The 13,489-nt window shown below is 41.8% G+C and overlaps 1 protein-coding gene across 1 annotated transcript; it reads left to right on the top strand.

The window, feature by feature from the left end:
* The first annotated feature begins 10,569 nt into the window (after nucleotides 1-10,569).
* On the top strand, nucleotides 10,570-12,974 carry LOC138965853 (uncharacterized). Its single transcript, XM_070337952.1, has 3 exons — nucleotides 10,570-10,674; nucleotides 11,837-12,012; nucleotides 12,690-12,974. Exons 2-3 carry the CDS (start codon nucleotides 11,844-11,846, stop codon nucleotides 12,866-12,868), a joined length of 348 nt encoding a protein of 115 aa, XP_070194053.1. The 5' UTR covers nucleotides 10,570-10,674; nucleotides 11,837-11,843; the 3' UTR covers nucleotides 12,869-12,974.
* The last annotated feature ends 515 nt before the right edge of the window (nucleotides 12,975-13,489 follow it).

Here is a 13,489-nt window from a genome sequence, read left to right as displayed (position 1 = left end):
AATGTGCATTTAATTGCACATACTGTACCATGCCTCACAATTGCCCAAAACAGGAGCCTAGCTTCGGTTTCACCCACAACTCCAAAAGAATGTTGTTGACCTGCGCGGATGAAAACACTAACCTCTGGCAAATGACTTGTTTCCATCAGCTTTCGCAATTTGCGCTTTGTATACGTAAGTTTTCACAAACCAAGAGCAACAAGTCGCGTAAGGCGAAAATACAACATTTAGTCAAGTAGCTGTCGAACTCACAGAATGAAACTGAACGCAATGCAATTTTTCAGCAAGACCGTATACTCGTAGCATCGTCAGTCCACCGCTCATGGCGAAGGCAGTGAAATTGACAAGAAGAGCGGGGTAGTAGTTGCGCTGAGAAGGATTGCACGCTTTTCTGTACCTCTCTTCGTTTTAACTTTCTGAGCGTGTTTTTAATCCAAACATATCATATCTATATGTTTTTGGAATCAGGAACCGACAAGGAATATGATGAAAGGGTTTTTAAATTGATTTCGAAAAATTAAATTCGATAATTGTTTTTATATTTTTAATTTTCAGAGCTTGTTGTTAATCCAAATATAACATATGTATATGTTTTTGGAATCAGAAAATGATGGAGAATAAGATGAACGTAAATTTGGATCGTTTTATAAAAAAAATATTTTTTTTTACAATTTTCAGATTTTTAATGACCAAAGTCATTAATTAATTTTTAAGCCACCAAGCTGAAATGCAATACCGAAGTCCGGGCTTCGTCGAAGATTACTTGACCAAAATTTCAACCAATTTGGTTGAAAAATGAGAGCGTGACAGTGCCGCCTCAACTTTCACGAAAAGCCGGTTATGACGTCATAAAAGACATTTATCGAAAAAATGAATAAAACGTCTGAGGATTTCATACCCAGGAACTCTCATGTCAAATTTCATAAAGATCGGTCCAGTAGTTTAGTCTGAATCGCTCTACACACACACACACACACAGACACACAGACAGACAGACAGACACACATACACCACGACCCTCGTCTCGATTCCCCCCTCTACGTTAAAACATTTAGTCAAAACTTAACTAAATGTAAAAACCGTCACAAGTTGCCGAAACGAACCCCACCCTCAAAGTCACATTTTAATATATATTCGTTTGAACTATTATGCTTCTTAAAACTGTCACGCTCATAGGACAGAACATAACCGAAGAATTCAGTAACAGATGTAATACATTACAACTGTGCACCCGACACAGAAGTGAGGTAAGTAGCCGGGTGCGTTACTGCGGCTCGTTCGGATTTGAAATTTACCACATTTTAGTCATCAAGAACTACGGGTAAATTTTCTCAGAACCTACCTTTAGTCTTTACGTTTGATCGCTGTCGTGTAACATGCACATTGGCAATGAAATGGAGTGTCAAAACATTTCTATTGGTAAAATACGCGTCTGAAATTAAACATACCATGTGAGATAATGTCGGTTGTACTGTATGCGAATGTGTGTTCGATCTCGATGAGTACTGTATTACGCCAAAGCCTCCTACATCTCTGATTCCCCCATCCCCACTTCGTTATGGGCAGATTGCCAAACCAGTTCACCCTTCTCTCTCTTTCTCTCTCTCTCTCTCTCTCTTTCTCTCTCTTTCTCTCTCTCTCACTCTCTCTGTCTCTCTCTCTCTCTCTCTCTCTCTCTCTCTCTCTCTCTCTCTCTCTCTCTCTCTCTCTCTCTCTCTCTCTCTCTCTCTCTCTCTCTCTCTCTCTCTCTCTCTCTCTCTCTCTCTCTCTCTCTTGACGTTTGATCGCTGTCGTGTAACATGAATATTGGCAATAAAACGAAGTTTATAATTCTGAAGTTGATAGCTTTACGAATCCTGATAAAGCTTTGGAGCATTGGTAAACTATTTTTATTTCTATTTATGATTTACATGCCCCATTAGTTACACACAGAGCGAGATATGTTGAGAAACCAAAGTGGCTTGATCAGGAAACAGAAGAGACTGTTTGAAAGCAAACGTCGATTTTGAAGAATATAAACGACAAAGAAATAACGTAAATTCCCTGAAAAGAACAAAAAAAGAAAAACTATTTCACTGAAGTAGTGTCATCTAAACAAGATTCAAAATCAATTTGAAAAGCCATTAATTTATTAACGAATAAGCGTTCTAATTCACACTCTACTGCCATGAAATATATTTTTGCCGATAAACTTAATTTACGCTTTTCTACAGTGGGGCAAAAATGTTATTCCTACAGATCGAACACAAGAAAATGATTTAAATATCTTAAAAGAACATTAAGAGAATACAGGCAGAAATGCCGATTTAACACATCGACTGTGTCTGAAATATACTTTGCACTCGTTCATCTAAAAAACAGGAACCCGTGGTGTAGACAGAATAGACAGCAACATATCAAAAATAGCTGCTCCTGTAATCACAGACACCTTGACATACATGTATAACTTGTGCATTGCCACCTCTTGTTTTCAAACAGCATTTAAGCAAGCTAAGGTAATCCCTCTGTTTAAATCAGGTGATCCTTCTGATCCCTCTAATTACAGGCCTATTCCAATCCTGTCACCACTTTCCAAAACCTTGGACAAACATATATATAAACATGTCCTATCACATTTTGATCAAAACAATTTATTTCATCCAAATCAATCTGGTTTGCGGAAAAAGCACTCATGTCATACAGCTCTTATAAATCTGATTGATCAATGGCTAACCAGCATAAATTCTAATACATTTTCTGCAGCGCTTTTTGTGGATTTTGCAAAGGCCTTCGATATTATTGATCATCAGGAAACTGTCAATAATTATATGGCATGCAATGTACCAACATTAATATTCTTAAATCGTTTTTTTCAAATAAAAAAACAAATTACATTTACTAATGCATCATATTAAAATGAAAGTACTTTGAAATATGGGGTCCCACGGGGATCTGTTTTAGGCCCATTGTTGTTCTCTATTTATGTCAACGATCTACCACTTTGCTTCCGGAATAATTGCGAGTTGTTTGCAGATGACACTACAATACATTTTAGTCACCAGTCCTTAGATTATTCATCAAAACCTCTCTAAGAAAGCATTGATGCACTATTGAATTGGTCAGAGTTAAACCATATGTCTCTTAACCACACAAAAACTAAATTTATGCTCATAACCACACGACAGAAACGACAAAATCTATTATCGAGCATTCCGCCCCTTTCTATCACAAATCAAGTATTGGAAGAAGTATCCAACCAGAAAGTCCTTGGTGTAACGATTGATAATAATTTGTCATGGAATGACCACATTGATTACATCTGTAGGATTGGTTTAAAAAAGATGTATCACTTATCACAAATTAAACACTTCTTGAATCTTCACTCGCGAAAAATCTTTTTTTACAATCACATCTTGTAAAATATTGACTATGCATCCACTGTATGGGATTGTGCAAGTGCTAATGATTTAAAACCTTTAGCTAGTCTCCACAGAAGAGCAGTTAAGCTTATTATGTAAAAAAGAAATCACACTCCTTTAGAATCTGATTATAAAAAATGTGCAAGTACTACCATTTTTAAAAGGATTAATGTATAATAAAGGTGTTATAATGTATAAAGTGATGTCAGGGTACCGACTCCACGTCTTGACCTTTCAAATCAAGCCTTCTATATTCAGGTGCGGTCCCATGGAACTCACTGCCAATTTATCTTAATAATAAAAGAAACATATATACAGATTCAAAAACCATTATATGCCACACATAATGCAACTAAACAAGTGCTGAATGGTTCATCAATTTATTTAAAATGTATGTACATGTTAAACAAAATGTAATACAATGCAGATCTAAATTAGGTTATGTTAAATAATGACACTTTTTATCATTGACAATTGTACTTAAAGTTTGGTTTGATAGTTCTTTGATTATATTGTTTTCTGTTCCTGTGACTCTTTCTTAGGGTGAGGGCTGGATGTAAAAAAGCATAATTATATTCTTGCTTATTTATTACCCTCGATAATGAAGATTGTGTCTTGTCTTGTCTTCTCTCTCTCTCTCTCTCTCTCTCTCTCTCTCTCTCTCTCTCTCTCTCTCTCTCTCTCTTTCTCTCTCGCTCTCTCTCTCTTTCGCACACACACACATACACACACACACACACACACACACACACACACACAGACACACACACACACACACACACACACACACACACACACACACACACACACACACACACACACACACACAATGTGGAATTCCACTTGATGGGTGCCGGGTGGTCTCGACTCCATTAGGGTCAGCACTTGTTGTTTTCACTTTATGTCAATGTACATTTCATGAACATGTAAAATAGGAATAAAACATTGTTTAAACCAATACTGTATGTGCTCGTGTTGTGGTGACCGCATGATTGTCAGTGTGTATCCTTGTATTGTGTGGAATCTTCGATATACCTGCCCCCCTCCCCTCTTCTCTCTTTCTCCCGCTCTCTCTCTCTCTCTCTCTCTCTCTCTCTCTCTCTCTCTCTCTCTCTCTCTCTCTCTCTCTCTCTCTCTCGTTTTCTCGTTGTTGTTTTTTTGCAAATGAAAGGAGACAAATCGCAGGAAGCGTTCTTTCCTTTTTCTTTCACGTCAAGCAGCAGGACGCATTTAACGTTTATCTGGTAATAAAGGAATTCAGGGTAATTTTCTCCGTCTGTCACGTAACTATTAATGACCGTGTATATTATTGAATTTCCGCCACAACAAAGATATATGGGGGGGAGGGGGGGGGGGTTGGTGGGTTACTATGTTCGGGGGGTTGAAGCGGAGAGGTAGGGTAATTTAGACCCACGTGTCGATGTATGTATGTCCACGTGTTGATGTGACCGCAAGGTGTCTCCTTTTATTGTCTAAACTGATCTTGTCGACTTTGCACTTTGAACGTGGGATGAAGACAAGTGTGATGTGCGTCGATATGTTTTTTAAAGTATGGGATCTGCTTACTAGTCCTCTTGCCAATCATGTGAACCCGGAAGTGTTGAGTACACCAAAAGGTTTTTGCAGAAATGTACTGTATGGGTCCCCAGCAGTCAGAAACTGCCGGATGCTAACTTGCATGTCTTGAGCATTTTGCATAATTAGCCTAATTAGCATAAATTAGCATAATTCTCGAAAAGTCAATATCTCAGCAGCCCCTTGGCCGATTTCGACGATTTTTGAGTCGGTGTTGGGATTATTGATGACTCTGAATCAATTTATGATACTTCCAAATTCAAGATGGCCGCCACTTCCGGTTTAAACCGGAAATGGCCATATTCCACCTCCTTGTAGGCCTTTATTGGATAAAAAATGAACTCGGTTAACTGCATATTGTTTTGAAACATTGTTCAAACTTTCTTTCTTTCTTTATTTGGTGTTTAACGTCGTTTTCAACCACGAAGGTTATATCGCGACGAGGGAAAGGGGGGAGATGGGATAGGGGAAAGGGGGGAGATGGGATAGAGCCACTTGTTAAGTGTTTCTTGTTCACAAAAGCACTAATCAAAAAATTGCTCCAGGGGCTTGCAACGTAGTACAATATATGACCTTACTGGGAGAATGCAAGTTTCCAGTACAAAGGACTAAACATTTCTTACATACTGCTTGACTAAAATCTTTACAAACATTGACTATATTCTATACAAGAACCACTTAACAAGGGTAAAAGGAGGAACAGAATCCGTTAGTCGCCTCTTACGACATGCGGGGTGCAGAGAAATAAGGATGTGGAAAAGAAGACTTTTGGTAAGTGAAATAAAGGTGATGGATCCAGTCAGGTAGAAATAAGACAACAAGAAAAGAATTGGAAAACTGCAGGGAATAGTAGGGAGAGTTTTCTTGGAAGGAAATATAGGTGAAAGGACTGGTAAGGCAGAAATAAGATTAAAGAAGAGAAGTAAAGGGGTGGGGTAGCTTGGTGAGAACACTCCCGCCGCGTGAAGGCGACCCCATGGGAGCATTGTTCAAACGATATACAGAATATAATATATCTCTTAAAACATAGACTACTAGACTCCAAATTAATTCATGGTATGATTTGGTATTGGAAGAAAGGAGTGCATGAACCATTCCAAGCGAGATTAACATGACTGGCTAAATCACATCATCAACATAGTCAGCTGCATCCTCATCTGTTGTATCTCCTTCTCCTTCACCAAACTCTGCATCGATGTCTTTGTCCATTTCTTGTTGGCTAAATCACATCATCAACATCGTCAGCGGCATCCTCATCCTCATCTGTTGTATCTCCTTCTCCTTCAGCAAACTCTGCATCGATGTCTTCGTCCATTTCTTGCTGTGCTTGTGGTGTGAGCGGGTTACAACATGTACCTTCACATCCTCCGCAGACGCAATAGCTGGTACAGGTCAGGCCTTCGGCTGCACAGCTGCATTTCACTGTTGTACACGGCGTTTCAGCTTTGCAGCCACAGCTGATAACATCCATCAGGGCAGGAGGAGCAACAGGGCTTGTGTCCAGGACTGGCATCACAACTTCCTCGCCTTCCTTTGCATCTCTGTTCAGAATGTTCCATCCGAAATTGGTGATCTCTACTGCTGGTGGGTGAGGACAGTCTGCTGCTTTCCAAAGTAGAACCTGTAGATGTGCTCGTTGTCCATGGAGGTGAGCATTGCGCTCTGTAGGAGGCAGTGTCTTCGGCGCTGGGGGCGTTTTGCGTTTTCTGTAGATGTCATATCTGGCGACGTTCACAGATGCCGACTTCTTCTGATTGTAGAGAGCCAGGAAGAAAGCCCTCACTGCCTCTTGGATCTGCAAGTCAGTGGCTCCCTCCTCTCCGATGAAGTGAAGCAGGTCACCAGGTACCACACTCATGGCCTTGAGCGCAGATACCTTACCTTTCCCAACAGGGTAAGAGGTAGTGTCACAACCTGAGAGAGCGTGTACGGCCAGGATGGAACGACACTGGTCACCCAGCTTATGTACTGTTGAATTGATATCCAGAACAGTTCCATTCCATTTCTCCATCTGCAGGCGGCAAGTAATGCCAGCCTTCCAGCACCAGAAGACTAAGAGCACAAACACATCAGTGTCATCACAGAGAATACGGATGGTTGCAGCACCTCGTCTGGCTGCATCTAACATGTACGAGATGAGAGAGACGTCAGCTTCATCATGAGTGACGATACTGTCTGCTCTGCTGACCATCTCAATGTGATCTCCAATGCTGTGAGTGCACAGGAGCTCTCCCAGCATTTTCTTGTTTGCTTTGTTCTTCATGACTTTGTCTCGGCTAGGTAGAGGAGTTGTCAGTGAGAGATGATACTTTGTAGAGGTCTCTGCAGCTCTCCTCTGTCTCTCGTGGTCTTTGGCAGATATTTGATTGTACTGGTCAAAGATGACGTAAGTTTCAGTGATGTGCTGATGAAGCCGGCGTCCCATACTGGCTGCGAGGTCAGCACGTGGTAGATGGGCTGCGAGGCATCAACAAGTATGACATCTGGTGCTGGAAGATTTGGGTCAAGGATTCCAAGGCGCTGAACAAACACAGACTTGTTGCCTTTTCTGAGGAAACCATACTCATCAATGATGGAAGCAGGGACTGGACCAAGCTCATAGTTGAAGAGAGTGGATAGCTCGATATGTCTTTTGCTCCCCACCACGAGCAGGCGAGCGAATATAGCCTGCAGGTCACGTGCGGTTTTTCCATTGACCTTCACGCCTTTCGGCATGAACTTCATTGTCACCACCTTCTTTGAAATGGGTGCATGAAATCACTTAGGTACTGATGAAGAGAACTTCGTGCTCATGTCTCTGCCAATCTCCAGTGCATCTTGCACATTCACCTTTTCATCTGCTATCTGGCCGTTTATGATATGGTTGAGGGTGGTCATCTCTGTGGTGAGTGGGTTGGAGTTTTCGTTCAACACTCTCAGAATATTGGCTCGGTCATCAGCGTCCAACTCTCGCCGTCGTTTGCCCTCTTCTTTGTGTGTTTTGTGTTTCTGTGTCTCATCTAGTCCTTCTACATCATTGTACATCTCATCCATTGACTTGGAGAGAAGTGAGCAGATGCCAAAGGATTGGATCCATACGGCGACCTGCTCAGGGTTGGTAGAAATGCCTTTCATGCCACCTGCTCCCTTCCCTTGCTCGATGCATGTCTGCTCCCCGAACATATCTGCACTCACAGCAGCTGCACCATCTGAGTGGCGGCACACACGGCTCCCGACGAGGAGGTCATCTTTGGCAGTATCAGGAATGTGGATACTACTTTCATATATTAATTGATAATCATTCTGCAGTTCATAAATGAGTTAACGTTATATCAATTTTTGCCCACTTGGAGCTGAAATACAGCCACTTCCGGTTTAAACCGGAAATGGTTGCCATCTTGAATTTGGAAATATCTAAAATGGATTCTGAATCATCAATTAACCACAAATACCACTCCAAGATTGTCCAAATCGGCCAAGGGGCTGCTGAGATATTGACTTTTCAAGAATTATGCTAATTTATGCTAATTAGGCTAATTATGCAAATTGGGAAATATCAAAAATGGATTTTGAATCATCAATTAACCACAAAACCACTCCAAGATTGTCCAAATCGGCCAAGGGGCTGCTGAGATATTGACTTTTCAAGAATTATGCTAATTTATGCTAATTAGGCTAATTATGCAAATTGGGAAACATATGCAAGTTAGCATCCGGCAGTTTCTGACTGCTGGGGACCCATACAGTACATTTCTGCAAAAACCTCTTGGTGTACTCAACATTTCCGGGTTCACAAGAGGGATCAATAAGGCTGGCAAGAGGACTATACTAACATTTTAAAATGTGTAGTTTCTTCTTCAGTAAAATGAGATCCATATTGTTATACAGAGTTGTTTTCAGGCCCCAGTCATTCACGCATATGTGTGTGTGTCTGACGCATTGTTCTGACCCCTGTCCGGTCGACTGTCCAAGAGTTTTGACACGCAGGAGCTCTTCTAACGGAACATTTGTTTTGAATACAGCACATTTGAACCTATACATATTTTCAGACCAGATCTAACGGACACCCCCCGCGGGTTAGGGGGAGTCCCATATTGGTTGGGACTAGAAAGAATTTACCCGATGCTACCCAGCATGTCGTAAGAAGTTCTGTTTCTTCTCTTCTTTTGTCTTATTTCTGCCTTACCAGTCCTTTCACCTATATTTCCTTCCAAGAAAACTCTCCCTACTATTCCCTGCAGTTTTCCAATTCTTTTCTTGTTGTCTTATTTCTACCTGACTGGATCCATCACCTTTATTTCACTTACCAAAAGTCTTCTTTTCCACATCCTTATTTCTCTGCACCCCGCATGTCGTATGAGGCGACTAACGGATTCTGTTTCTCCTTTTACCCTTGTTAAGTGGTTCTTGTATAGAATATAGTCAATGTTTGTAAAGATTTTAGTCAAGCAGTATGTAAGAAATGTTTAGTCCTTTGTACTGGAAACTTGCATTCTCCCAGTAAGGTCATATATTGTACTACGTTGCAAGCCCCTGGAGCAATTTTTTTATTAGTGCTTTTGTGAACAAGAAACACTTAACAAGTGGCTCTATCCCATCTCCCCCCCCCCTTTCCCCTATCCCATCTCCCCCCTTTCCCTCGTCGCGATATAACCTTCGTGGTTGAAAACGACGTTAAACACCAAATAAAGAAAGAAAGATCTAACGGACCTGCTATCCTTTCAGTCTGTAAACAACACTGGTTATGACGAGGACAGCTGCTTGCTGGGACATATGGACACGAAACCACGTTGGCACATGGCCATATGGGCATATCGGTGCATAGACAGACCAAAGTACAAACTAAAATAATATTAAGCGCATAACCACATTAGTGCACATCAGCCATTTTACACGTCGACACAAGGACACATCATGCGGGCAAAAACACGCTGTATATTCGGCTATACCGAGAGCGCACCCCCGATCGCCGAAGCAAAGCGTTCCCGCCAACATCACGGTTAGTGTCCTCCATTCAAAGCAAACTGTGTCTCTTTGAAACTACCTACAGCCTTCATTTATGGTTGTGTGGATGAATAAGGTATGTATCTGGTACAAGTGTGGTTTTTAGCGAGAAATATATACGTAAACGAACATACAAATCGATTTGCTGTAGATCCGTCCATATTTTAACATGTTCGTCCTCTTTCATCTCATTCTACGCGCCTCCTTGTCGATAAAAAGACTGCTAAGCTTAACTATTATGTTCATTGATGTGTCCCGCGCATATATGTGAAATGTTACCATTTAAAATGGTCTGGGTTTTGCTAAAATTCTAAAAGAAATGAAGCAGTCAAAACAGTATGGTATCGCACCCCCGCAACGCCTGGATCGGAATAAAATTGCCTCCGTATTGGAGAGTATACACAACATCACGATCATTGATTGAGCTAAAGAGTCCGGATGCGGAGGCGCACGCTCGATATAGCCTTGCATATACGGGGTAAAAAAGGCTTGCAGAGAAACGCTCGTAAGATTGATTGCCTAAGGTCCCAAAATTAATTGATGACGCTCTTTAAAACACATACGCACACGCACACACACACACATGTACTCATTAAGCAATACACCTGAGGGCATATATTTTAGTATAAAAGGAGATGCACATCCAGCCCTGATCACCAACTCACTTCTACCAAGCATCTACAGTCCACAGTAGCTGCTCAGAAGCTCTCTCACCCAGGTAAGAACTTTTACTATGTGAGAAATGACAAACACCTCGATATTTTTTAACAGTGTAAGCAGTGTTTGCATTCTTGTGACCACGTTCCGTTTTACCTCGATTTCATTGCACAGTGCTACGTTACGAGCAGTCATTGTATCACTGCTCTTTCAACAACAACAAAAGTGTTATTATTTTTAGTGGAACACAAAAAATGTGTAAAATCCGACAACACTTTTTATATTTTGAAAAAAAAGCTCTCACTATGTGCAATGTCATGGAGATAGATCTATTAATTGTGCCAACAGTTAGGTTTAAGTTGAGTAATGGAAAAGGTGTGAAAAGATCGGCAAATCGCTATCTTCTCTGCCCAGTCAGCTTCTCTGAATGTACAAGTGTCATTATCCGCGTCGGTTGGTTGGTTCTTGATTTCAACGTCCCTTCAACCAATCACATGCGGGACCGATTCTTTTATCAGTGTATGTGGTGGTCGCTGCGTACATTTTAGTATATCACAGTAAAATGAAGGAGGCTCTAAAAATGTCGTATCTTTTTGCACTTGTTAAATCTTGTTAAAAGTCTTGATTTCCTTTAAAAAGTGTTTTATCTACCGGGATATTTCCGCGCAGGGTTGACGACCATTTCCACTTGGTAACTATCACAGACGTCTCTACACAGACCCAAAGCTAAAAACCTCAAGACCTCCGCAAAACAGTATTTGATTTATTTTGTTCATTCCGCAATAATTTTGTGGGGTACATTTTAATCGTATCTACCTGCAGACATGTTTTAAAGTTCCAGCTTCTCTGTCTGTCATTCTGTCTGTCTTTCTGTCTGTCTCTCTCTCTTCATAAAGTTCAGTTTCAGTTCAGTTTCAGTTTCTCAGTCTCTGTCTGTCTGTCTCAGTGTCTGTCTGTCTGTCTGTCTGTCTGTCTGTCTGTCTCTCTCTCTCTGTCTCTCTCTGTCTCTCTCTCTCTCTCTCTGTGTCTGTCTGTCTGTCTGTCTCTCTCTCTCTCTTTCTCTCGTTCTCTCTCTCTTTCTCTCTCTGTCTGTCGGCCTATAACCAGTCTCTCTCCTTGCAGATCCAACATGAAGGTCGTTGGAGAATAACACATCCTGTGTTGTGTTTTGTGTCAACACTGATGCAGCCTCTCACCCCAGTCTCTCTTCTTACTCATTACAGATCCAACATGAAGGTCGTTGCTGCGCTGCTCGTACTGATGGCTCTGGCCGCCTGCGCCTCTGCCTCATACTACCGAGGGGGCTATGGAGGTGGTTTTGGAAACTTCCTCGGCGGCGGTTATGGAAACGGTATCTTCGGAGGTGGCCTCTTGGGCGGCGGTTTTGGCAAGGGATTCGGTGAGTACTAATTTAGTCCGTACCCGGGCCCTTTAAGATCCCCCTATTCTAGACTGTGTGTTCAAAACCTCAGTACAATTATCTTTTTTTAAGATTACTTCTGATTTTAAGACCTGATTGTACTCGGGTTCTGGACTTCTTGGAAAAAAAGGGGGGGGGGGTCAACTGTAACAGCAGATTGATATTAGAACTGATACAAAGCTGGCCTCGTGATCGCGCCACGTGTTTTGTAACCGGGCAATCAACCGAGTTGAAATGACAATACAATAGCTTTATTTTCACACCAACATCTGTTAAATTCAATTCAAGAAATCCGCCCCGGGAACTGACTGCGTTTCATTTTCGTTTCTTCGTTTTTCATTCACCACATTTTTATATTTAGTCAAGTTTTGATTTTTTATTAATACCGGCCATATCCGAACAATACAAGAAATAAAGTCTCTGTCAGAACTAAGAAAGATTATATATAATTAAACAACCTGCGTATTTTACATACATCCATCCATCTGTCTGTCTGTCTGTCTGTCTGTCTGTCTGTTGGTCGGTCTTTCTGTCTCTCTGTGTGTCTCTCTCTCTCTCTCTCTCTCTGCCCCTCTCTCTTTTTCTCTATCTCTATAGTGACAAGAAACGGATTATATGCCGATGTAACGTTGATTTCTTCTTCTTTTTTTTTGCAGGTGGCTTCGGACTCGGTAACAGCTTCGGCTTCGGCGGAGGCCTCGGAGGCTTCGGCGGAGGCCTCGGAGGCTTCGGCGGAGGCCTGGGAGGCTTCGGCGGAGGCCTCGGAGGCTTCGGCAACCGCATCGGCTTCGGATTCGGCAAAGGATTCGGCAAAGGATACGGCAATTATTATTAAATATCACTCCGACAAAATCCTCGTCCCCCCATGCCCACTCTCTAACTTCTCTCGTTTAGCCTCTGACTGTAAGATGGTTGTTGCAATAATAAACATGGCGTCTTAACTGGATCGTTTGGCTGACCGTGATTGTCGTATGGACTGAAAACTGTGTAAAAGAGGATGGAGAGAGAGAGAGAGAGAGAGAGAGAGAGAGAGAGAGAGAGAGAGAGAGAGAGAGAGAGAGAGAAGAGAGAAAGAGAGAGAGAAAGAGAGAGAGAAGAGAGAGAAGAGAGAGAGAGAGAGAAAGGGAGTGAGAGAGAGAGAGAGAGAGAGAGAGAGAGAGAGAGAGAGAGAGAGAGAGAGAGAGTGCGTTTGTACTGGTGTGTGTGAATTTGCGTGCTTAAATAAATCAGAATCTTAATAAATAGATGAGCAGCCTAAAGTCAGTAACGTTAATTACACACACACACACACACACAAACACACCCACAAACACACGCACACACACAAACACGCACACACACAAACACGCACACACACAACACACACGCACACACACACACACACACGCACACACACACACACACACACACACGCACACACACATACACACTCACACACACTCACACACATGCACAC

This window comes from Littorina saxatilis, linkage group LG5, assembly GCF_037325665.1.
Source record: "Littorina saxatilis isolate snail1 linkage group LG5, US_GU_Lsax_2.0, whole genome shotgun sequence".
In the NCBI taxonomy this organism is placed as follows: domain Eukaryota; kingdom Metazoa; phylum Mollusca; class Gastropoda; order Littorinimorpha; family Littorinidae; genus Littorina; species Littorina saxatilis.
This window is presented reverse-complemented; position numbering and strand designations above follow the sequence as displayed.